The sequence below is a fragment of the Alligator mississippiensis genome, chromosome 6 (assembly GCF_030867095.1).
Source record: "Alligator mississippiensis isolate rAllMis1 chromosome 6, rAllMis1, whole genome shotgun sequence".
Taxonomy (NCBI): Eukaryota; Metazoa; Chordata; order Crocodylia; family Alligatoridae; genus Alligator; species Alligator mississippiensis.
In genome coordinates this window covers 21,879,852-21,902,432 of record NC_081829.1, presented here as the reverse complement: position 1 = coordinate 21,902,432, position 22,581 = coordinate 21,879,852, and the positions used below count along the sequence as shown (strand labels likewise).

General features: G+C 46.0%; 2 protein-coding genes across 3 annotated transcripts in view; one reads left to right on the top strand and one right to left on the bottom strand.

Annotated features, from left to right (window-relative positions):
• The window catches only part of WDFY4 (WDFY family member 4), a 287,362-nt gene that overhangs the window by 58,113 nt on the left and 206,668 nt on the right, over window positions 1-22,581 (bottom strand). Inside the window, exons 48-50 of the mRNA XM_019499474.2 lie at window positions 4,307-4,349; window positions 1,594-1,713; window positions 666-783 (exon numbers count right to left, since the gene is read on the bottom strand). Of these exons, the coding sequence (XP_019355019.2) occupies window positions 666-783; window positions 1,594-1,713; window positions 4,307-4,349 (281 nt within the window). The remainder of the gene's footprint in view (window positions 1-665; window positions 784-1,593; window positions 1,714-4,306; window positions 4,350-22,581) is intronic.
• LRRC18 (leucine rich repeat containing 18) lies at window positions 7,339-21,285 on the top strand. 2 transcript variants are annotated; one of them, XM_019499476.2, is made up of 3 exons: window positions 7,339-7,422; window positions 10,269-10,497; window positions 20,426-21,285. In XM_019499476.2, exon 3 carries the CDS (start codon window positions 20,430-20,432, stop codon window positions 21,198-21,200), a length of 771 nt encoding a protein of 256 aa, XP_019355021.1. In that variant the 5' UTR covers window positions 7,339-7,422; window positions 10,269-10,497; window positions 20,426-20,429; the 3' UTR covers window positions 21,201-21,285. The 2 variants fall into 2 exon arrangements, with proteins under 2 accessions (XP_019355021.1, XP_006276894.1); XM_006276832.4 differs by lacking the exon at window positions 7,339-7,422 and having other exon boundaries at window positions 10,188-10,497.

The window sequence follows — 22,581 nt, the reverse complement described above, 5'->3', positions numbered from 1 at the left end:
CATTCCCAAAGCATACCCCCAACAACAATTTGTCACATGACCACAGAATTCTAGCTGGGACCCCTAAAAATGATACACCACATGGTCATAGATGGTCTGGATATGGACTCCATATAATTACTTTGGTAGTACTGAGGATGATGCAAATGTCACAATGGCAACTGCTTTGACATTAATGGAGACAGATCCCAGATGCTTGCTTCCTTCCCTCGCCCCCAAGCCTCTCCAGATATTACTCTCTAATATCCTAAGCTTTCCAGACAACCCTCCTGTTAATTCAAGAAAAGCCCTGTTCACTCAGGGCCAAATAGCTTCACTCTCCCTGCCCTCAGCACCAAAGCTTTAAGCCAGGCTTCCTACAATGAATTTGTGAAAGTAACTGGCCTCTGTAGCTGGGTGCCCCTACCATGTCACACTGGCCTGGGCAAGGGAGGACCTAGGCATGCAGGACACATTGCTAAGGTAGGAAACAATAGGAGAGCATGGAATGAGGACCTCTTACAATCTTGAACTGCCACCCCAGATGCCAGAGCTCTCCCTCCTGTCTGGCCCTGTGCTTAAAAACAACCAGTCATCATGTGACTTCTCCCTAGGACTTTATCATTTTCCAAAGGGTTCACTGGAATCTGGACATTCACATTCCATAAGCCTCCTAAAACACTCACCCTCACTCTTCTCCACTTCGTTGTAGCGCTGGAGGAATTTCCGTTTCCTCTCTAAGGTCTGTGCTCCCATGGGCTTCGAAAGGTCTCGGAAGGTCCGGGGGTTAGTAAGGCTCAATGTCTGGAAGGTGAAGCAAATGTTGGAAGCTGGCAGGTCTAGAATCTCCTGGAACCCCTTCCACCAGCCCCAGGTCAACAAACTCACTGACACAGGCTGCTTAAGGAGCTTCACCTACACAAGTGGCCAGACTCTACACCATCATTCCTAGGCTAGAGGCATGGTCTGAAGAGTAGCCCCTTGCCGGTATGGAAAGCCTCCTGTTTCAACCTAGGGAACTGCACCTGCTTTCCTCGCAAACTAGAAGCATGGGAGTGGCCCTGGGTTTGAGATCTGCCTTGTGACATCACTCATTTACCAGATGGTTACTGGAGCAATGCCAGTGTCTGCTGAGTGACTGCCTTTCTGGCCAGAAGTTCAATATCACTAAGATCACCCTCCAAAGACAGAGGAAAGGAATCTTAGGAGCAAAGTAGCGGAAGGCAAGTAACTCTAGAAGCACAGTGTGTACAAACTGCCTCCCACATACACTGGCATGGCTTACATAAGGGCCCAAGAAGTTCAGCACAGAGGCAGCTGCTTCATACCCAATCTGAGGGCAGAGAGGAGGTGGGGGACATGGCCATGTCACTGGTCTGCACCTGGCTGTAGAGTAGAACTGCACCATAGGGGAGCAGGCTGTGCTTCTAAGGTACACATATATTAGTAGCTGCACTTCCACATCCTGCATTACCAAGACTGAAAGCTTCCCCATGCTCCCAGCACACTAACACTAATGCAGGGCTGCTCTGTAAAGACACAATTCTGACATTATCATCACTAAAGAAGCTTTTCAAAAAGAACAGGAACAGCAGCTGAGAGCCAAGCACTCACCTGTGAGTGGTAGTCAGCAAGGACCCAAGGGAACACTGGGTACTGCATGTAGTCATTGTAGCTCCGTCCAGCCAGAGTGTTCAGGTACATGAGGTAGTCAAAGTTACTGATTTCTCTCTTCTGCCATGGTAGAGAAACACAGATTGAAAATATTTAGCTCAGTGGTTCTCAACCTTTTAAGAGTCAGGGCACCCTGCTCTACTTTTCTGAATATGGTGGTACCCCCAACTGAGAACCATTGTTAGTGCTACCTCCATTTACCTCAATGCTTCTAAACCAGGTGCTGCTGCCTCCAGATAAAAGTGCCCCACACACTTGCTGCACAGCCAGACAGATCTTGGAGAGAATCATCAAGGAGCACATCTGTGGGGGGCCTGCAGGGGAGATCATGCTCAGGGGCAATCAGCTTGGGTTCATCAAAGGCAGGTCCTGCCTGACCAACCTGATTGCTTTTTATGACCAAGTAACTAAATCCTTGGATGATGGTGTTGCCATGGACATAGTCTTTCTAGACTTTAAGAAGGCCTTTGACATTGTCTCTCACCCCATCCTCATCAATAAATTAAGCAACTGTGGCATTGATGCCTACGCAGTCGGATGGGTAAAAAATTGGTTGATGGGGCGCACCCAGAGAGTAGTGGTGGGTGGGTTGTACTCAACCTAGCGAGATTTGAGCAGTGGGGTACCCCAGGGCTCGGTCCTCAGGCCTGCACTGTTTCACATCTTCATCAGCGACTAGGACAAGGGGGTGGAAAGCATGCTGTCGCAGTTTGCTGATGATACTAAGATGTGGGGCGTGGTGGACACACTTGAAGGGAGAGAGAGGCTGCAACTAGATTTAGACAGACTACAAAAGTGGGCAGACGAGAATAGGATGGGGTTCAACGTAGACAAATGCAGGGTGCTGCACCTTGGGAGAAGGAATCCACAGTATACATACAGGCTGGGGAGTTCCCCTCTTGAAAGCACAGAGGAAAGGGATCTTGGAGTCATTACTGACCCCAAGATGAACATGAGCCGCCAATGCCAGACCGCAGCCAGCAAGGCCAGCCATACTTTATCGTGCATCCAAAGGTGCATCTCAAGCCAGTCCAGAGAGGTGATACTCCCCCTCTATGCGACTTTGGTCAGGCCACAGTTGGAGTACTGAGTCCAGCTCTGGGCGCCGTACTTTAAAAAGGATGTGGCCAGCCTGGAGAGGGTTCAGAGGAGGGCCATCCGCTTGGTGAGAGGGCAGCAGGACAGGCCCTACGAGGAGAGACTGAGGGACCTGAACCTGTTCAGCCTCAGCAAGAGGAAGCTGAGGGGGGACCTGTGGCTGCCTACAGACTCATCAGGGGAGATCAACAGCAAATGGGTACAGCCTTTTTCTCCCCAGCACCACCTGGGGTGGCGAGGAACAATGGTAATAAGCTGATGGAGAACAGGTTTAGGTTAGAGATCAGAAGGCAATATTTTACAGGTAGGGTGGCCAAAATCTGGAACCAACTTCTCAGGGAAGTGGTCCTCGCCCCTACCTTGGGCAAATTCAAGAGGAGGTTGGATGATCACCTGTCTGGGGTCTTGTGAACCCAGCATTCATTCCTGCCTGTGGCAGGGGGTCAGGCTAGATGATCTGATTGGGTCCCTCCTGACCCTAGCTACTATGATACTATACTATGATACTATGACACTAATAATTGTCCATGAGCTGGATTATGAGCCATCACAAATGGCAGCTGCTTTTAAACTATGGAAGCACTGACAAAATTGCAAGGAGCCCCTGCTCAACTGAGCTACAGTATTATAGTGTAATTAATCAGTACCACTCCCTATTCAAATCAGCAAAGATCAGAGCAGTCTGCTGCACCTGTACAATGGTCAGTGAACCCATGCAAAAGAGTCTTCCTATTGATTTACCTCTGGAACTGCTCATTTGCACCTTGTCTGGAACCAGTCTTTCATGCTATATTTATATAATGGGGCACTGTAATGCTTGTGCCTGGTTTAAAGGAGAGCCACATGCAGGCTGTCATTTGTTTTTATCTGCGTGATGTAGGATCCAGGAAAACAGCCTGAGGCAAGGTGTTGGGACTCAGTCCAATGGGAACTAAACATGTGAGCCATCCCTTTTCAAACACTGGGCAGCACCAAAAGCTTTGGAGAAGGCAGAAGGACATCTACAATAACCATATGCATAATCATTTGCACTCCCTCTGCCTGAAAGAGCTTCTCCATCATCACCCCCAATACCACCTTGTTTTCGGGAAGGCAGCATGAGAAAAAAATATTTTTCCAGGGTTATGTCTGCATAGAACAGGGACAAAGCTCATTCTCTTTCTAAAAACCTAAAACCCTAGCTGCTACTAAAGACTGGTTTCTACAGGTGAATATAGGGTTTTGAAAAGAGCTAAAAATATTCTGAAAGGTTCTGAAATAACTGAAGAACATCCAGAAGTAGCTAGCAGACAGCAAAATTGCCCGAAAAAAAAGTTTGCTTGATTAATAGAACATGAAGAACATTAAAAAGGAGAGATGACCACTAATACCTTGTGGAGTGAAGAACGAGCCATTAAGTCAACTGGCTCCCTCAGCTGCCTGAATAAAAATGCCACTCCTCCCTCCCCAACATGCCACGTCCCATACAGAAACTGTCTATGCCACTTGCAGCACACATGCTGCAGTTTGGCCATCCTTGCCTCGGAGAGTTAAACATAAATGTTTCTTCATTTACCTGCCACTTCTGGAGCATTGTCTTTTCCCCCCCAGAGATTTTCCTGCACAAAACAAAGATTTTATTGTAACCATGCAACTTCCAAACTATTAAAATAAATACAGTAATACTTTTTAATATTTAAATATTATTATATTTAATTATATAATTATATTTATTGTTTTATTTTAATGCTTTTTAATATTTAAATATAACATTTTCATATGCAAGATGAACATTTCATTAATAACCCAGCATCCCAAAAACAAAACAAGAGAACTCCAGAGCCTACCAGAATATCAAGGTTGTAAACAAACATTCTAGCATTAGTGACCACTACTGGTTAGTGCTGTTGTAGGGTGGGAGTGTCAGCACTCATTTCAATGGGAGCTGGTCTCCTGTATGAGAACTGGAATGCTAGTAAAAAATAGCAGTAAGGTTGTTTTACTGTTTTCATTCCAAGCCCCCTGGGCTTTCTGAAACTTTTCAGGCCATCTTTCTCAGTAGCAAGGTATATTTCACTATCCATCTCCATACCAAATGTATTCCTTCCCCAGGTTTTCTAAGCTAGACCTATTCTCAAAAAAAGAATTGTCATACAGTACTTGTATTTTTTTCTATAATGGAAGAGGATAAGTATATTTTCTTGACTTCCCTTCTTCTCAAAAATGTAGGTAAACTTTGGCACAGACTTTAAGAAAAAAAGATCTTTAGGAAGAGTCTGAACTGGGGAAATTTTAGCCCTGAAGGTGAGACCATTAACAGTTCTAAATTATGAAAATAAGATTTAGAATAGATTTCAATAGAGGGTCACTACTACAACAGTCTGTATTTCTCAATAGCAATGCCTGCAAGCCTTGGCTTTATCAACTCCAATAAGCTATCCAGGATTGGATCTGGTGGCCTGGAAGAAAGAAACCCCCAATTCCCAAAGAAAGCCAATGTACTGATGATTCTATAAGAATGATGGGTGCACTTTTCCTACTGAGCCAGCTACTCCAACAAGGTGTTAGAATGCCCGTTTGCTGAGACATACTTGTGAACTTCTCAGAAGTGAAACTATATGCTGTGGCTCAGCTACAAGCTAAGAGCTTGATACTTACTGTGCAGTAGAGAAAATTATTGTATAGTAAGCGTCGATGTCCACACATGCAGACCCTTACTGCGCAGTAATCTGGTCTACTCTGCAGTTAATTTACTACCTGCAAACACAAGTACTGTAAAGAAAATAGGGGAGCTGGGGGCTGGGAGCTCCCTGCTGCTGGGGCAGAGGACATTGTCCACCACCAGAGCCTGACCTGACAGCAGGCAACTCTGGGAGGCAGGGAGAAATCTCCCAGCCCCCACCAAAAGGCAGCTGTCTCCTGGACCCATGTTCCCTGCCAGCCCCTGACCTAGCACCCAGAGGAGCCTAGAGCTTCCTCTGGCTGCTGCGGGGGGCCAGTGTAGGGCCAGAGGGGGTAGAAGCAGACTGCTGCCAGGAGCAGCAAATCTGCTCCCAAATGGGCACACATGCAGATGCCTGTGTAGGGTGGGTTTACATCCAGCAGCATTTGCACATGTAGATGTGCCCACTGAGTGAGATTTTCAGGTCTGTCCTATACAAGAGATCTTACTAGATGATCCCTCTTAAATCTCTGAAAAATATGAAGAGAAACCCAGAATTTTCTATTTTCACTACCCTTTTTAATGTAGTGGATTAACAGCAATAAATCCTTGTTAAGCATTCCTAATGAATAAATAAAATAACATTAACTTACTGTCTGTTTACTACCAGGCAAACGAACATCCCAGATTAAAGATAAACATTATAGTGTGTTCACAGTAGTATTTTATATTTTGCATAAACCCTTCTTAAGGAAATGTATTCTACTTTTGCTACCTGGGGATTAGCCTCTTTGCATGAACAAGCAATAAAATCCAGGCCCAATCCTGTCTCATCATGACGTACAATTCTTTCAACTTTGTTTAGCTTCTGTGCTAAGCATATGTGACCTAACAGCCATAGGTTAAGTTTATAGCAACCAGGCTGTAAATACTGTCTCATTCACACCTGATCTGCGAAGATAGTTCTTGGCTCTTTGCCCTAAAGTGAAGAGGACAAGTGCTGCTCTCAGCTGCAAATCAGGAAAAACTCCAGTGACTGCAGTGGAATTACTTTGGATTTGCATCACTGTCACAGAGAAGGACTTGGGTGAGGAACTTAGGAACACTAAGTACACAGGGTGTTATAAGCACCTGCTGTTAAGAAGAGTATTCCATTACTAAAAGCAGATTTTGTAGAGCTTTGTTTGGTAGGCCCTGGACATATTTCTGCAACTCCTACAGCATATTTTTAAAGGGAGAGAAAGAAGACCAGGGAGCTCATCACTGGATGCAATGGTGTTGGATTAGGGTACTTATCCTAGAGGGATTGTGTGGTGCTTTTGCAGGTGGTATGGGCAACTGGATAAACATTCTTCCCATAATGATGAATGCACTTGTTGGAATGCTCTGGCTCCTAACATATATTAAGAGCCCATAGCAAACTAAAGAGAGAGAATATTTGGATGAGTTGTGCTTCATGAAACTTTGCTATCCCTATCAGTCCTCCAATATTTTAAAGAGACAGTATTCTACAGCCAGGGAAGGGATTAAACTATTACATTTTGAAATGAACTTGCCAAGATCCTATATCTATTTCCTTATGTGTGCTAGTGTCCCTTCTGGCTGTAATCAGAACTGTTCCACTGTAGATCATAGGTCTCATACTCCTAACAGCAAATGGGGAATTCTCTATGGACCAAAATGGAGCTGACCTTACCAGTTCCACAGAATTTTAGGAGACAGATACATAGCTAAAGAGCCTGAGATGTCTGCAGTGTTCATGGAGAAATTCAAGGCTTAGTCTAGATAACAATCACTCTTCCCATAAACATTCTGCTGGGGTACAGTGGCTTGGAACAGCTGGCTCCTCCTGTCCCCAAAAGTTCTGGAATTCTGTCATCTAATGTGATGACTCACAAGAGACTAGAATATTAGTCACTTTACAGGGATACTGAAGGCTTTTACTCCCACTTTCCTGGCCATCTTTCACCAAATCCTGAACCTCCAGCATTGGCTGAGAACAGATCAACAGTGACAGCTACCATAACGCAGTGAGTTCATCTAAGAAATATGGTTTGATAAGAAAATAGGCATTTTTTCTTTAAAGTTCTAAATGGAAGAACTCTTTTGCAAAGATAAATTGTATCTGTATTTAATAGAAATGTGTGTCTATCTACTGCATGGTATTTCTAGGATGCTGCATTGTAGCAGTTAAGCACCAAGGATGTTCAAAGAACCATGTTTGTTTGGCTGGATGATTTATGAGTGATAACATACTCCCTATGTCATGTTGATCAGTCTATAGCCTCACCCTACTTGTAGCTTATGTTTCTGTGCATTACACATAGGTGAACCTCACCAGGTCTGGAGGTTAAGTGCCAAAGCCCAGAGATGATAACCCTCCCCGCCCCCACTGAAGTTGATGGCAAAAATTCACACTGACTTTAGTGAAGCCAGGATTCCACCTTATAGATTTTTTCACAACTATCTGAACATGCTGGCTGGATATCTGGAGCGTAGTTCTCACGAAACATGACTTTTTGAAAAATATGAGATTGAAAAATGAATATATGAGCAAAAAGTCTTGCCTGTCTTTATTTGACTTTTCTAGTTTGCCTATCTCTGATAGTCTTGCACTCCAGTTTACCTGTCTCCTGTGTCTGGTATTTTTACATTACTCAAAGAATGAAGGAAAAATGTAAAATATATAAACAATAACAATAACAGTCAACAGTGTGAATTTTTATACCATCATTCAGATATATGGTCTTACACTGCTTTTCGAACACCAGTCTGTGTGGCCTTATAACCTTTCCCTGTGAGCTGAAGGACAGCATGATATCTAGTGTACGGTTCAAGAATACTGTGGCTGTATTTCTGTGTTGAGTTGTCTGTCAGACCTTGGACATTCCACTTCTCTGTGCCCCAGTTTACTTCTCTGCAAAATGAGGTTAATTATATTTACATCCCACACAAAAAGCACCCAGAGCCATAATTAATTTGGGTCAAATCATTTGAGACCTCTGAATGGAAGTACAAAAGAATATCTCAGATTTGTAGAATGCCTTCTGCACTATGTGTTTAAACAAGACACTGGGATAATTTTTTTACTGCTGAAATATAGCACCCAGGTACATGTCAGAGAAGTTAAGGCACCAAAAGATACTTTGTACATTCCAATTTGCAGGGGAGAGATGGTCAGAGTATAATCACCAAGTTTTGAAATGTTTTGATTTTTGAAGCCGGGCTTACTTGGCTTCAGCAGTGGTCCCAGACGGCAGCAGCAGCTTTCTCTCATCCGGCACATAGATCCAGGAGCTTGCACCCCTAGGAGGAATCTAGCACAGCCCAGTAGCCCAACAGCCCTCCTGGGGATGCGAGCCCTCAGATCTGTGACCTGGATGAGAGGAGGCTGCCTCTGCCACCTGTGACCAGTGCTGGGCATGGGCTGTGCCCAGCACCAGAGAAAATTGCTGCTGCTGCCTGTCCCAGGCAGCAGCAGCAGCCTCTTCTCATCCAGCATGCAGATTCTGGGGCTTGCACCCCCAGGAGGAGTCCGGCACAGCCCAGCAGCCCTCCCAGGGGTGCAAGCCCCCGGATCTGCGCCCCAGATGCAAGGAGGCTGCTGCTGGTACCTGGGAGAGGTGGCAGCAGCAATTTTTTCCCGTGCTGGGCACAGTCCACACCCAGCACCGGTCCCAGGTGGCAGAAGTAGCCTCCTCTCATCTGGGTCACAGATCCGGGGGCTTGCATTCCCAGGAGGGCTGCTGGGATGTGTTGGACTCCTCCCGGGGGTGCGAGCCCCCGGATTTGTACACCAGATAAGAGGAGGCTGTTGTTGCCAGCAAGTGTCAGGAATTGTTTTGAAGAGCTTGAGGAGCAGTTTCCCAGAAACCTCTGCACCTATTTCCTTGAAACATGGCAGACCTCATGCCCTCAGAAGGGGCTACCCTCCCTGCAATTTTCATCCAAATCAGATGAGAAATGACAAAGTTCAAGGCATGTTCATGATTCCCCATTATAGCCTATGGGTGAAACAGCGAAACAGTTTCGACGAAACGAAATGGGACAGTGCTTTGAAACAAAATGAAGCAAAATGATGAAATGAAACACTGTCCCAGCAAAACGGATGTCAAAACCAAATGATGGTGTTTCGCACAGCCCTACTTTACATCTCATGTGAAAGACAGCACCTCCAGGAACCCAGTATATATCAGTGTTATTTCTCTTCCCTAGTTACATATTGGTTCCACTTTGAAGCCATTCCACCCAGATATTAAAAGTACAAGCCTGTTAAACTAGGCCTAGGAGAAGAATCCAATACATTTACAAGTCACAATAGGAAAAGCTCATCCAGGGAGACCTGAAAGAATAAACAACTAAAGGGATCACAGGCAGATGACTCCAGAGTAAAGTCTGCGCCATCTGCTGCAGTGTTAGGATTAAATTGTAGTGATCCTTCCTGCTTTTTCTATACCTAGTAGAACTGGAATGGACAGAAGGGCAGAAATACGCATACAAGCAAATTGCACTTACAATACAGCTGAGTCTCATGAAATGGCTACATAAATATAACCAATAGCTAAGGATTTCGGCTAGCAAATGTCTACTCTCCTAATCTGGTTAGAATAGTCTCCCTGTCTGCATAAACTAAAATCTGCCATTTCCAGCACCTGAGCACTGAGTTCTTTCCAGCTCCCATTTGAACTTGTATGTTGGAACCAAACATTATGCTAATGATCTCCAAGGACCTAGCATTCCTGTTGCTTAGGAACAGAAGTTTCACAGGCTGTGGAAGTAGCATTGAATAGAGTGGCATTGTAGTTGGGTAAATCCTTTCTACCCCTCCCTTTTTCCCCAACAAGTAATTTCTTGAAACATTGCCATTTTTTTTAAGGAGGCAGGATTTAGAACTTGCAGGCCTGTGGAAAGCAAATCTGCCCACATTCCTCCTGAACAAGAAGTTTACTTACAAACCTGGAAGCAGGTTAATTCATTATTCAGAGGAGACTAAATAGAAGATGACTGATTGCTGACGGAGCATGGAAGCTCAGCCAACGCCACTGAAAAGAAGGCAGCTTGTGATGGGGCTGCGGTTGGTGTAAAGTCTCCCTTGGTGTCATCCGGTAAGACTGCATGCAGCACTGCAATCCCTCAGGTTGTTTAAATGAAACTTTAGTTCTGTTCTCAGCAAGCATCAGTTTATATGTATTTGTGTTGCAGGCTGTTCAACCTGGTTGTTCTGTAGCAATCTAGAAAGTTAAAGGAATTTAAGGGGAACCCTATTTCATGTTTGCTAAATGCAGGATGCAAATTAAGCTAAGCCAGCCTGTTAGCAGAGACTCAGTTTTAGAAAGTCAGTAAATTAATCTCTCTCTCAGTAGGTCATATCCTACAACAAAGAAGCAGTAACAGGCTGGAAACCAGGAAAATGAAAGCCTTCGATGGTTTGCAATGCCTGCCAAGTAGTGCACAAAAGGCATAAAACAAAATATCAGTTGCAACTAGTTTGGCTTTAAAGTGTATCTCTATTTTAGGCATTTCTATACAGCTGATCAAACATGGGAAACAGAACAGAAAGCTGGGTTTTCTCCTGCCTTCTAAACCAGGAGATTTGTGGGAAATGGGTAGCTTAGTATCTGATCCCTTATTTGTGGCAAATCTAAATTGCAATTCATGGAAAGGAAAGATTTATCGAAGGGTTTAATAACTCACTGACTGCTATCTACACAGCACCTCTGCATGTCCAGTTGTATGGATTTGTCCCCCACCCCAAAGGAAGTACCATATCTTGATAGATGCACAGTAAAATTGGCATAGGATGGGAAGGAAAGTTGCTGAAAGTCGGGAAATGTCTGAACAGGAGAGAGTCTGTGGCAGCTCAGGTTAAAAGCGGACCAGAGGTGAAGGCAACCAGGGAATAGAAATTATTTCTGAGAAAAAAGCCTTAGTATAGAAGAGAAGCCACTGCCAGAGGCAGAGAAAGCATGTTTTTTAAGATAGCTTGGGATGGTAGCAAAGATGGCATCTAGAACAAATTATACCTTCTTGGGCACATCTACACACTCATTAAGTGCCATAGTTACCACGCACTGAATTTAGTACTTGGATAACCAAGTATTAAATCAATATGCAGTAATTTGCGCTACTGCACAGTAGCACCAACACATCGTTTTTTTAGTGATGCTAACTGCGCAGTAGCCTAATAACACTGCACAGTAGCATATTGATATGGTTTCTGCCTGGCACGCTACTGCACAGTGTTATTAGGCTAATGCGCGGGTAGCATCTCATGTAGGTGCGCCCCTCTAGTGGGTGGAATACATGCTCATACTCCCTTAGACCCACATAAGAGACGTCTAAGCTGCAATGTGACATGCTTGGCCCTTATATGGGCTTGTAGAAGACAACAGGAAACAAGGACCCTTTTCCCCCTAATCTTCCTGCTCAAGGACGAACTGCAAGTGCCGAACCAATGCTCAGGGAAGCACAAAGTTCTACTCCCACTCCACAGCTCCAGGGGACACAGAGGACACATCTACACAAGACACTTTACCGTACAGTAGACTAATTTACTGCACAGTGGATTTGTCTTCGCAAAACACTTTACTGCACAGTAGCATAATGTACTGTGCAGTAAGCATGCACGTCTACGTGTGCACATACTTACTGCGCAGTAAACCTCATTTATCACACGTAAATTTGCTACCTACAAATCCTGATCTCCCAGTCCCAGCAAAATGGTCATGGGGCTCGGGCTGGGAGATCCTTATCTCCCAGTGCCAGCTCTGTGGTCATGAGCCGGTCACACAGCTGGCACTGGGAGTTCCCTGCTGGTGAGGGCTGGGGAGCCTGTCCCCTGCCCAGCTCCATGATCATGGATCAACTGACCCCAGCACTCTTTCTTGCCCAGGGCAGGGGGTCAGTCTCAATGACCTACTGAGGTCCCTTCTGACCCTAACATCTATGAATCCCAGCTGCTACTCAGTCTAATGTAGCACAAAGGACTAGGCAAGGGCTATGACTAATAAAGAGTATTATGAACAGACTTAATTGGAAAGCAGACCTACCCTGCAATGCAGCACCCCCACTCTCAGGCTGTGGTACAACGCTGACTCAGGGGGAACCAAATGGATGATCTACAGTGTTTGTTAAAGGATATTTCTCCCTGTTCCGGATTCATTTTCAGGTTGCAGAGCAAGAATCAAACCCAAGTCCTCCTTTTCCCAGCAAGTGTCAATGGCAAACATGCTTTGGAATTTTTATAATTAACAGCTACCACAAAGCTGGGCCCTGCAGTGCCTGAATTTTTAATACCCATGGCTAAAAGGGGCTGTAACTCTTTTATGAAGATCTAAAGAAAACAAGATATGGCTAAACCATCTCTCATTATCTCCAACCACAGCTCTGTGGCTCCTAGCTGGTTAATAAAACTGGAGAGACTAGAGAGCTGTTCATCTCATTCCTTTGTCCTTGCCCTCCTGGTGCTGCTGCAGAGTTCTAATGCTCAGTTGGATCAGCAGGCTTCAGGATTGCTGTTTCTCCAAATATGAAACCCAATCACCATGTTACTAGCATGCACCCCTTCAAAAGTTTGAACACTTCCTGGGGCCAGATCTTGCCCTGGTAAGTTCACTGCGAGTGTCATGCAGGATGGGTGATGCATTTCAAATGAAGTCATTGTGATCCAGATATATAATAGCCAAAAGCCTAGGATTTTTAAATGTCCCACAAAGTGCCTATCTGAACCTATAGATTCTTAAAGGCCCTTAAATATTTTTATAAGCACAGCATGCAAAGAGGTTTATGAATCTGTTACCACCTGCAGGCAAACAGAGCCAGTTCTTTATCTCAAGCAAAAGTCTCTCGTGCTTTAGCCTCTGAAAGGCTCTATGTTCAATCCCTACACCAACACAAACAGGGCATTTAATACACTGCGCCCCAGAAGATTTAAACTGGGTTAATTCCTCAAGGAACAGCTCTACCTCCTGATGTCTTCCTTAGGCTCCCTCTGGTGTACTGAAGTACATATAGCACTCCTTAATGCCTGCCTGAATTGGTCAACATCAATTTTATAGCTGCCTGAATAGCTCATTTGTTGGTGTGCTGGCAATTCTAGAAATAACAAAAACATTTTTGGGAGGGCCTACTTAGATTTTTTTTTTTTAATTTAACATTTCAATTGAATTGAAGAGTCAGAAAAACATTAATTTGGGGCCAGTAAAATATTTTTCTTAATCCAGAATGTGTCATTTGAGGGCTTGATATTTTTAATAAGATCAAGAAAATTTGGGGGGAAATCATTTTAATTGAAAAAAGCAAAATATTTATTTCAAAATGCGTGAAAAAATGTTTGATTCTTTTCTGAAATGGTAAGACATATTTTTGCATTTTTTAGGTAAATTTACAACAACAAAATCAGGCAATATAAATCAACATTTTTTTCAGAGAAGAAATGTTTAACCAAAGAAATTCAGTCAGCTCTACATTAATTGCAAGGAGCCAGGGGACCAGGAATCCCTTCCCCACACTAGTCCCCGAGCAAGGACAGGCAGGGTTGGGGGCCTGGCTAGACACGGACACAAGGAAAGGGGCAGGGAAGAGGTTTATTCTCTCCCACCCCCTACCCCTGTCCCACTGGCATGGACCTCCATTTTTCCATTGGCTACTCCAGCAGAGGGGGCCTGGCCAGCCCTCGCAGTAGCTTGGAGTGAACTGGCCAGCGATGGGGTTTAATTCCCCGCTCCCTGTCCCACCTGCACAAACCCAAGCTGGAGTCCGCCAGGTGCTCCTGTGGCGAGGGGGCAGGGCCAATGGGGCAGCAGCCCCAGCCTTGGTGTTTGTGGAGCACAAGCCTCTTCCCGGCATGGGGGCTGTACTGCGGGGAGAGGGGCTGTGCTGTGGGGTGGGCACAGATGCCACAGACTGCACAGGGTGAGCAGCAGTAGTAGCGCTGGGGAGGGTTTGGGGGGGCCATGGCCCCCTCTGAGCCCCAGTGCTGCCATTCACCCCGTGCAGTCTGTGCCAGTTCTGACCCACCACCCGCAGCCCCCCTGCCAGGAAGAGGCTTGTGCTCCCCAGACACCAGGACAGGGGCTGCTACCCCATCAGGCCTTGACCCCCTTGCTGCACGAGCAGCAGAGTCGGAGGCCCGGGCAGAGGCCAGCCAGCAGGGACCCTTAGGCACGGGGGCAGGGAGGGCAGTTATTCCCCCCTACCTCCAGCATCTGGCAGAGAAGGCATGAGGGGGCATATCCTGCCGCTCGCCCAAAATAGGGAGCAAGCAGTCGGGGTGGGCAGACTACAGCTGTGGTCTCCCAGGGGCAGTGACAGTAGAGAGGGGAATAACCCCCCTCCTGCCTCCTATGTCTCAGGGGGCCATGCCAACTGATGTTTGACCGTACCCCAGCCCCACCACTGCAGCAGTGAAGGGGGAGCATCTGGTGGACCCTGGCTTGGGTCCGTGCCAGTGGGGACAGGAAGGGGGGAATTAAACCTGATCCCTTCACTTCAGGCTACTGTGGGGGCTGGCCACCCTCCCACCCCCCCAGCATAGCTTTCCTGCACCCCAGGGCTGCTCTAGCACCCTTTGCTCCTGGCCTGAGCCATGGCATGTGCTTGCATTTCCTGAGTGTCTATTCACTTGCAAATTAGTTCAACCTAGGCAGATTAGACTAACCTGCAAAGATTGAATCAATTCAGGCTCTGGCTTTTTTAATGTCTGTCCCTAGCCCAAGGCAACAGCACCCTTTTGCTAATCGCATACCTACAGAGGCAAAGGAGTAGGGCTGTCTGCCCAGCAAGTGTGCATCTTTTAGAGTGCTATAAGGTACCACCCTGTGCCTGTGACTATGATGAAACAACCCATTCTGTGCTAAAAGGCTCTAAGGACAGTCAATGGGAATATTGTTTCATATCCTAAAACTCCTGGAAGTTTGTTGTTAGAATCTGTCAGAAGCGCTAAGCTAGACCTTGCAGGTCAGACCTGCTCCTAGAGTCACCTGTGCAAGCTCAGGGACTTCAGTAAACAGCTGTCATGGAGAGCAGCCTCAAGCCCTCTAAATCCTCTTTTCTGGGCACCCACCACTTGAACCCCTTTCCAGGGGATCCTGCAACATGGCTTCAGAACTGGTGAAATGCACTGAGAGTGAGACTAAAGCCTTGCATTGTTTCCAGAACTTCCTGGAGGGTCGGTCTCATTTCAGAGGACCAAGGAGGAGGGGGGCCTGGTGCCAATACCCTGCCTCTGAATTGTTTTGGGCTACAGTATGTAATTGAAAGGAGCTGAAATGCCTTATCTCCAGACTGAGCTCCCCCTTCGTGTACTTGCACATGATTAATGAGTAGCCAAAAAGCCTGAAGGGTTTGTAATGAAGCCTTTCTAATGGAGAAGTGTATTGTAGACAAATCCATATTGCTTCCCAAACAATCATTTATCAAAGCTGTGATTTGACTCTTTACAATTAAATGCCAGAGCACCAGGATCAGCTAGAAATTAGCCAGCTGTAACCTGTGCTCCTTGCATCTCCCTGGCAGCTTCTCTTGCTGTCAGTCATTTCCAGTGAGTTAGTCTATTTCCTTTACCACTTGTCCCTATTATTAGTTGTCTTTGATGACCTAGGCTACTAAAGACGTCCTCACGCTTGGGAACCCTGAGAAAACAATGTTTTATCATCACAATAGGCCTCAACTCAGCAATTCACTTAAGCACGTGCTTAACTTTAAGCATGTATGTCTCATTGTCAATTACTATGGACTGGATTTTCAGCAGAGTTCAACATATTTCTGACAGGCTGTATTTTCCTTCTGAGCGTTTTAAACTCACATTGTCACCAGGGCATCTGGGTCACAAGGTATTTTGAGAATCTGGCTGTAGGTCGCAGCAGGAGCTGCTGAAGGCTTCCACTGACTTCAGTGGGTTTTGGACCAGGTGATTGGACCCAAGAGATTTATATACTTTTATGTGGCCCTTCTGTAGCATCTATTTCTATGCAGTTCTGATGTCTGGTTTAAAAAAAGATGAAGAAAAACTGGAGAAAGCATAGGAAAGAAACTAAAAAAAAAAGAAGATTCAAGGGCTGGAAGACATGCCATGCAGAGAGCCTAAGAACTCAGTCTGTTGAGCTCATGAAAAAAGAGTGAGAGGTGACTTGATTATAGTGTATAAGTACCTTCATTAGGAGAAAGTACTGAATACTGAATGATTATTTAATCTGGAGGAGAAAGTCATAACAAGAAGAAAGTCATAATAAGATGAAGGGGCAGAAAGCTAAAGACAGACTAATTCAAATGAGAAATAAAGCACGACTTTTTAAGGCTCCTGACAGGCATTGATTTCATTATACTATCATGATCAAACAATTTTTTTCCTGGATCCTGAAACCGGCATGTCCTTCCACATCACATGTATGGCAGAATGTGCAATTTTTGAGAACAAAGGTAACATTTGTCAGATGCCACTCATGTGCCAGGTGGGTAGGGAGGCCCAGCATCTGGGACTCAGTCCCCAGTGCTGGACTTCTTGCCTGTGTGGATGTTGTAAGGACACTGCAGGAAGTGTAGTATTGGGACCAGTCCCTGATGCTGTGATTCCCATGGCACCCTTTCAGCTTGCTGGCATGAAGAGAACCCATCAATTAATAGGCTTCCCATGTCCTAGCACCTAAAGCTCTTCAATCCCCAGCTGCCAGTGCTGTGGACTGACTGCATGGATGGCTGCAGACTGGAGATGTCCCCAGGCCACCCTACACCAGCTGATGAGCATAAAGACCTGCCATGCAGCCAGCATCAGGCTGCATGGCTTGGCTTTACCTTGACACACATTCAATTTAAGGCATGATGGAAACTAGACATAAAAATGTTCTGCATATTCTGATACTGAATGAAAGTTATGGGACTGGTTTTTCATTTTTGTCATGCCATTAATTGTTTAAATGTGTGGCAGGGTTACTCTTTATGGTGTGATTAATACATTAATCACATTATAAATGTAATGTCTGCTAAGGCCCTAAAAAGCAGTGATTAATATTAGAAAAAGCTGCCAAGGGCAGTGGTGGACTTCTCATCTCCGTATGTCCACACATCGAGTTTGGATGCCTGTCTGGAAGGTAGCAGGGGATTAGGTCGTAGCCGTTTTGGTCTAAGGACATAGGCAGACAAGGTTTCTTGAGTGAATTTGATATCTTTTATTAGACCAACCCAAATAGTTGGAGAATGTCTGGAAGGTATGCCTTATTCAAACATAGTTTTGGGCTCAGCGCAGCAGTAAACAGGCAAAATGTAACAGCATTGGTAATATCCAGGGAATCAGTTCAGACAGTCTAATGGCTTCTTCTGACCTTAAAATCTATGCATTTCTGAAGCTTCCTGCAGATAACCCCAAACCATTTTTGTTTTAACACATTAAGTCAAACTGTGCTTAGACTGACATCCGCTGTAACACTATTAAAGTCAAAGGAAATTACAAAATGTAGATGAGCTGGCTTTAGCCCTTGTATTGTGTTTATTTTATCATTGGCTAAGTGCAGATATTCCAGGTGGTTAGGGGGAGGTTAAATCAGGTTTAAAATGGCCACCCAATCTAACTTAGGTTGTCCAGATGCTGACCTTACACTTAGACCCAGTCTTGGTGATTGGAAATCAATCTAAAACTGTAACAGTACAGAAGGTCATGCACATAGACTGGTCTAAAATGGTGGAACCCAGTTTAAAATAGACCTGGATCGATGTACACTCAAACTTAATTGCTTTAGTTTAAACCGGTACATTGAACTTCAGTAGTTACCTGCACAGACGCAGGGCTGGGAAAGCCCAGGTACTGGCCCCAGTCCCATGGTGACACTTTTTCTAACCCTCCCCCCCCCCCCCCGAAACCAGGCTACTTTTAGCCCCCTAACTCCTCACCCCTCTCCCTTGGATCAACCAGACCCTCCCCCCGAACCCTCTTTCCCACAAGCTGCTCCAGGTGCCAGTTTTATCAGTGTTTGCCGAAGTAAGTATCAGTTGGGGGAGGGGTGAGAGAGATGGGGATGTAGGCTCACCAGGGGGAGTCAGGGGCTAAATATAGCCCCTGGGCCCCCTCCATCCCCCTCCCAGACCCCTCAAGTCTCCCCTGATTCCAGAAAACTCTCCCAGACCCCACCAACCACCTGCAGTTCCCACCTGCCTCCCCAAATCCTCCTGCAGATGCTGCCTGCCCCCTGATCCCTCCCACGGATGCCAACTGCACCCCCATGGATGCTGCCTACCCCCAATCCACACAGACACCACCTGCCCCCTGATCCACCTGTGGATGCTACTTGCCCCCCGATCACTCCCATAGATGCTGCCTGCCCCCGGATCCCTTCACAGATGCAGCCTGCACACCCAATCATGCTCATGGATGCCACCTGTCCCCCCAATCCCCACCATGGATGTCATCTGCCCCTCAGTCTCTCGTGCAGACACCACCTGGGTCCCCAATTGCTCCCACAGACACTGCCTACCCCCCCCCCCCGATTCCCCATGGACACTGCCTTCTCCCCAATACTCCTGTGGATGTTGCTGTCTTCTGAGTTGCTTCCATGGATGCAGTCTGCACCCCCAGGTCCCCCCACAGACTCTGCCTACCCCGATCCTTCCCACGGACACCATCTGCTCCCCCAAACCCCCTGTGGACACTGCTTTCCCCCCTGATTGCTTTCGCAGATGCTGCTTGCATCCCTGTTCCCCCTGCAGACACTGCCTGCCCCCTAGTCCCTGCATGGACTCCACCTGCCCCCCATTCCCTCCCACGGATGCTGGTTGCCCCTCTGATCCATCTGTGGACACTGCCTGGCTCCCCAATCCCCCTGTGGCTGCCACCTGTTACCCCATCACTCCTATGGATGCTGCCTGCACCCTTGATCCCTCCGACAGATGCTGCCTGAACTCCCGATCTCCTAGTGATCCCCCAATCACTCCAGCAGATCCCACTTGTCCCCCATTCCCACCATGGACTCCTAATCCTCCCTCTCAGCCTGCTTGTCTCCCTTGATCACAGCAATCCCCCCCCACTCTATCCCCCTTCCCAACTTACCTTAGATCAGTGTGGCCATTTTAAATGTGATCTAACTTCCCCAAACGTGTGTATTTATCCATAGACTAAGGCCCCAATTTAGCAAATCTCTTGAGCTTTGTGCTTAAATATATTTAAATACTAGGGATGAAATCCTCATCCCACTGTACAGTGCATGTAACTACAGTACTCCAGAGGAAAGGAAAACTCTTCTATACCTGCTCTTTAGGCCACTACTTTTCAAAATGGGTATGTAGCAATTTGCCAATGGATAGGTGTCTACATTTTCATAATGGTTGTGCCATTACTCATAATGTACAATGAGTAATGGCACTGCTGCATGTTGACATTCGTTTTGATACTTTTCCTAAGATATGAACATTCAGAGACATGTTGGGTATAGAGGGTGTAAACAGAAATATTTTGCAGTAAAAGGGGTACGTGGCCAAAAAAATTATGAAAACCACTACTCTGGATGACACAGAGCATCTCATGTAACTAGTGTTATTCTGGTTGGTGTGCTTCATTCAGTCAAGCAAATGTACCCTGGAGACCAGAACAAGACCTACAATTTCCGTCTGGCTTTCAAATGGCCAATGGATGGCAATATGTCATTCAGTAGTAGAATAAATTGGATTCAATGAACAGCTGAAAAATCCTCATTCTTAAAGTCCTTTAGTGCCCTAATCTAGTGTTGAACAACTTCTCCCAAGGTGAGTCTCCTTTCCTCTGTGATCTAGCTGTGACCCCTCTTTTTATACATAAGAGTTGGGCAGGGTGGTCACAACCCCCTGATATCTATTTGTGATGCTTTTTTAGGTGAGGAGGAGGTAATGATGCCTGAGTTGAGAACTCCTGACTTAGGGAAAATGTTAGTTGCAAAGAATCTAGCAGTCATTGGTTAATTTCTAAAGAGGTCACTTTCTGTTCTGAATTAGGGATTACCAGAAAGCCAGCCTCAACAGATTCTCTTTGGGCTTCTCCATTAGAATATTCAACAGTCTTTTCTCTCCTCACAGGAAAATGGCCAAGGGGAAGGCAAAAGGTCCCAAAGGAAAAAAAATCACCTTGAAGGTTGCCAAAAATTCCATCAAGATCACATTTGACGGAAGACGCCGCCTTGACTTGAGCAAGATGGGCATCACAACCTTCCCCAAGTGCATCCTCAAGCTGGCTGATGTAGACGAGCTGGACCTGAGCAGGAACATGCTCAAGAAAATCCCTGACAGCATCGAGAAGTTCCAGAACCTGCGCTGGCTGGACTTGCACAGCAATCAGATCGAGAAGCTGCCAGAGACAATAGGCATGCTCCAGAATCTCAGCTACCTGAATGTCTGCAATAACAAGCTGACCTCCAAGAACTTGCCAGTAGAACTGAGCCAGTTAAAGAACCTCCGCTCCCTCAACCTTGGCCTGAATCAGATCGACAACATCCCTACCACACTAGGGGCCCTGAAGGAGCTACACGAAGTGGGGCTCTTTGACAATTACTTGACAGCCATCCCAAACAGTGTGGCAAAGCTCCCAAAACTTAAGAAACTGAATGTGAAAAGAAACCCCTTTCCCACACCAACAGATGAAGAATTGTTTGTCGACACCATCAAGCGCATTGAATCACTTTACTTAGTGGATGAGAAAGACTTGTGCCATCCCTGCTTGAAGAAGTGCCAGGATGAGAGGGACAAGCTGAATAAGCTGAAGAGCAGAGTGCCTAGCTCCCTTCGAAAGCCAAACTTTTCTTCCCTCATGACACCCAACTCTACAGCAAAGGAAAACCAAGCGGAGTGGAGATGAAGAGGCAGCATCCCACAGGCCACATTAAACCTGTGATGTCACACACAGTCTGGCCAGCCCAAACCAATAAACAGGTCTACTCTTATGTGCCTTGCAGTTCTTTTCATTTAAAAAGTGACTGGTGTTAGGAGCCATGGTTCTAGTGGTTCTATAACAGCACTAGATGTGCCCAAAATGGGCCCAAAGAAAAAGAAACAGAAGAACAGAGTAAAATTTGTCACACCACTAAAAAGCTACCAGTTTTATATAAGACTCTGTGTAGAGAGTTCTTAGCTTTTCAATTTTAAGAGGGTAAAGTAAGGTCTTTCAGGCTCCAGACAATTCCACTCTGTCTTGGACAAGAACTGTGTATGTGTAAGCAGGTTATCTACCCTGCTGTCCTAGAGGGGCAAGTCAGCTCCAGGTTCAGGTTCACAGACTACTTTTTTCTACGTGGAGCAATCTTGTCTCCACAACAAACAAAACAACCAACCAACCAACCAACCAAAACCCTCTATCTTATTTCAGGCATCAGGAGAGGGATAATTTTAACTCTGGGCTTTTCCCCAGCACAGCAGCCTGCCCTCCTGTCCTCCAGCACTCCCCCAAGGGAGTTCTTAAGCCTTTTTATGGCTCCACTCTCAGTAGCAGGTTATGAGTGCCAGCTGGTCCACAGCATCTCAGCAAGACAGACAGCTGATCGGCTGCAGTCAGGTTCCAGGCCCTTGAGGGCTGAGCACTTCCTTACACATCCTCCTACTCAAGAGCGGAACCTGAGAAACACTCTTCCAAGTCTAGGCTGCCCGCTTCTTGGGAGAGGAAACTGGCATTTGCATGCACTTTTACAGCATGGTGGCAGGCAGAAAATGCATATAGTTGCTGGGACAGATACCACTGTGTCAACCTGGGGTTTGCCTCCTATGTGTCATGAAGTCACAAGAGTGAGGCATGGTCAATGACGATGATGAGGGGAGCCCCTCTGGAGGCATTTAGCTGGGTTGGTTGTAAACATGCCAATCTGAGTGAATGCAGTGCTGCTTTCATTCCCTGGATGTGGTTGTCCCTGCTGCTAGTGATTATTACCCCATCATCCAGATACATAGCTGCATATGCCCAATGTGGACAGAGTTAATTGAACACTGGAAGGTGGCAAGGGCCCTGTGGAGTCTAAAAGGCAAAATTTGCAACTGATAAATTCCCCTCTAACGCCTGCTTGGCTGGACTGGGATCAATCAAATTCATCTCAACCTTCCAAGCCAACCATAACAGTTTGGTCATTGAGCTCCAATGCTGACCTATCCATTAGAGCAGGCCACAGTGGTGAATATCCTAACTTATTTCTCCCCAGTAGTTAGGTTCACGTTGGTTGTAGGTACTGTCTGATATTCGCAACACGTAGACA

Excerpts from the sequence above, each read along its gene's own strand:
- LRRC18 (XM_019499476.2), top strand. The coding sequence starts at position 20,430 with ATGGCCAAGGGGAAGGCAAAAGGTCCCAAAGGAAAAAAAATCACCTTG.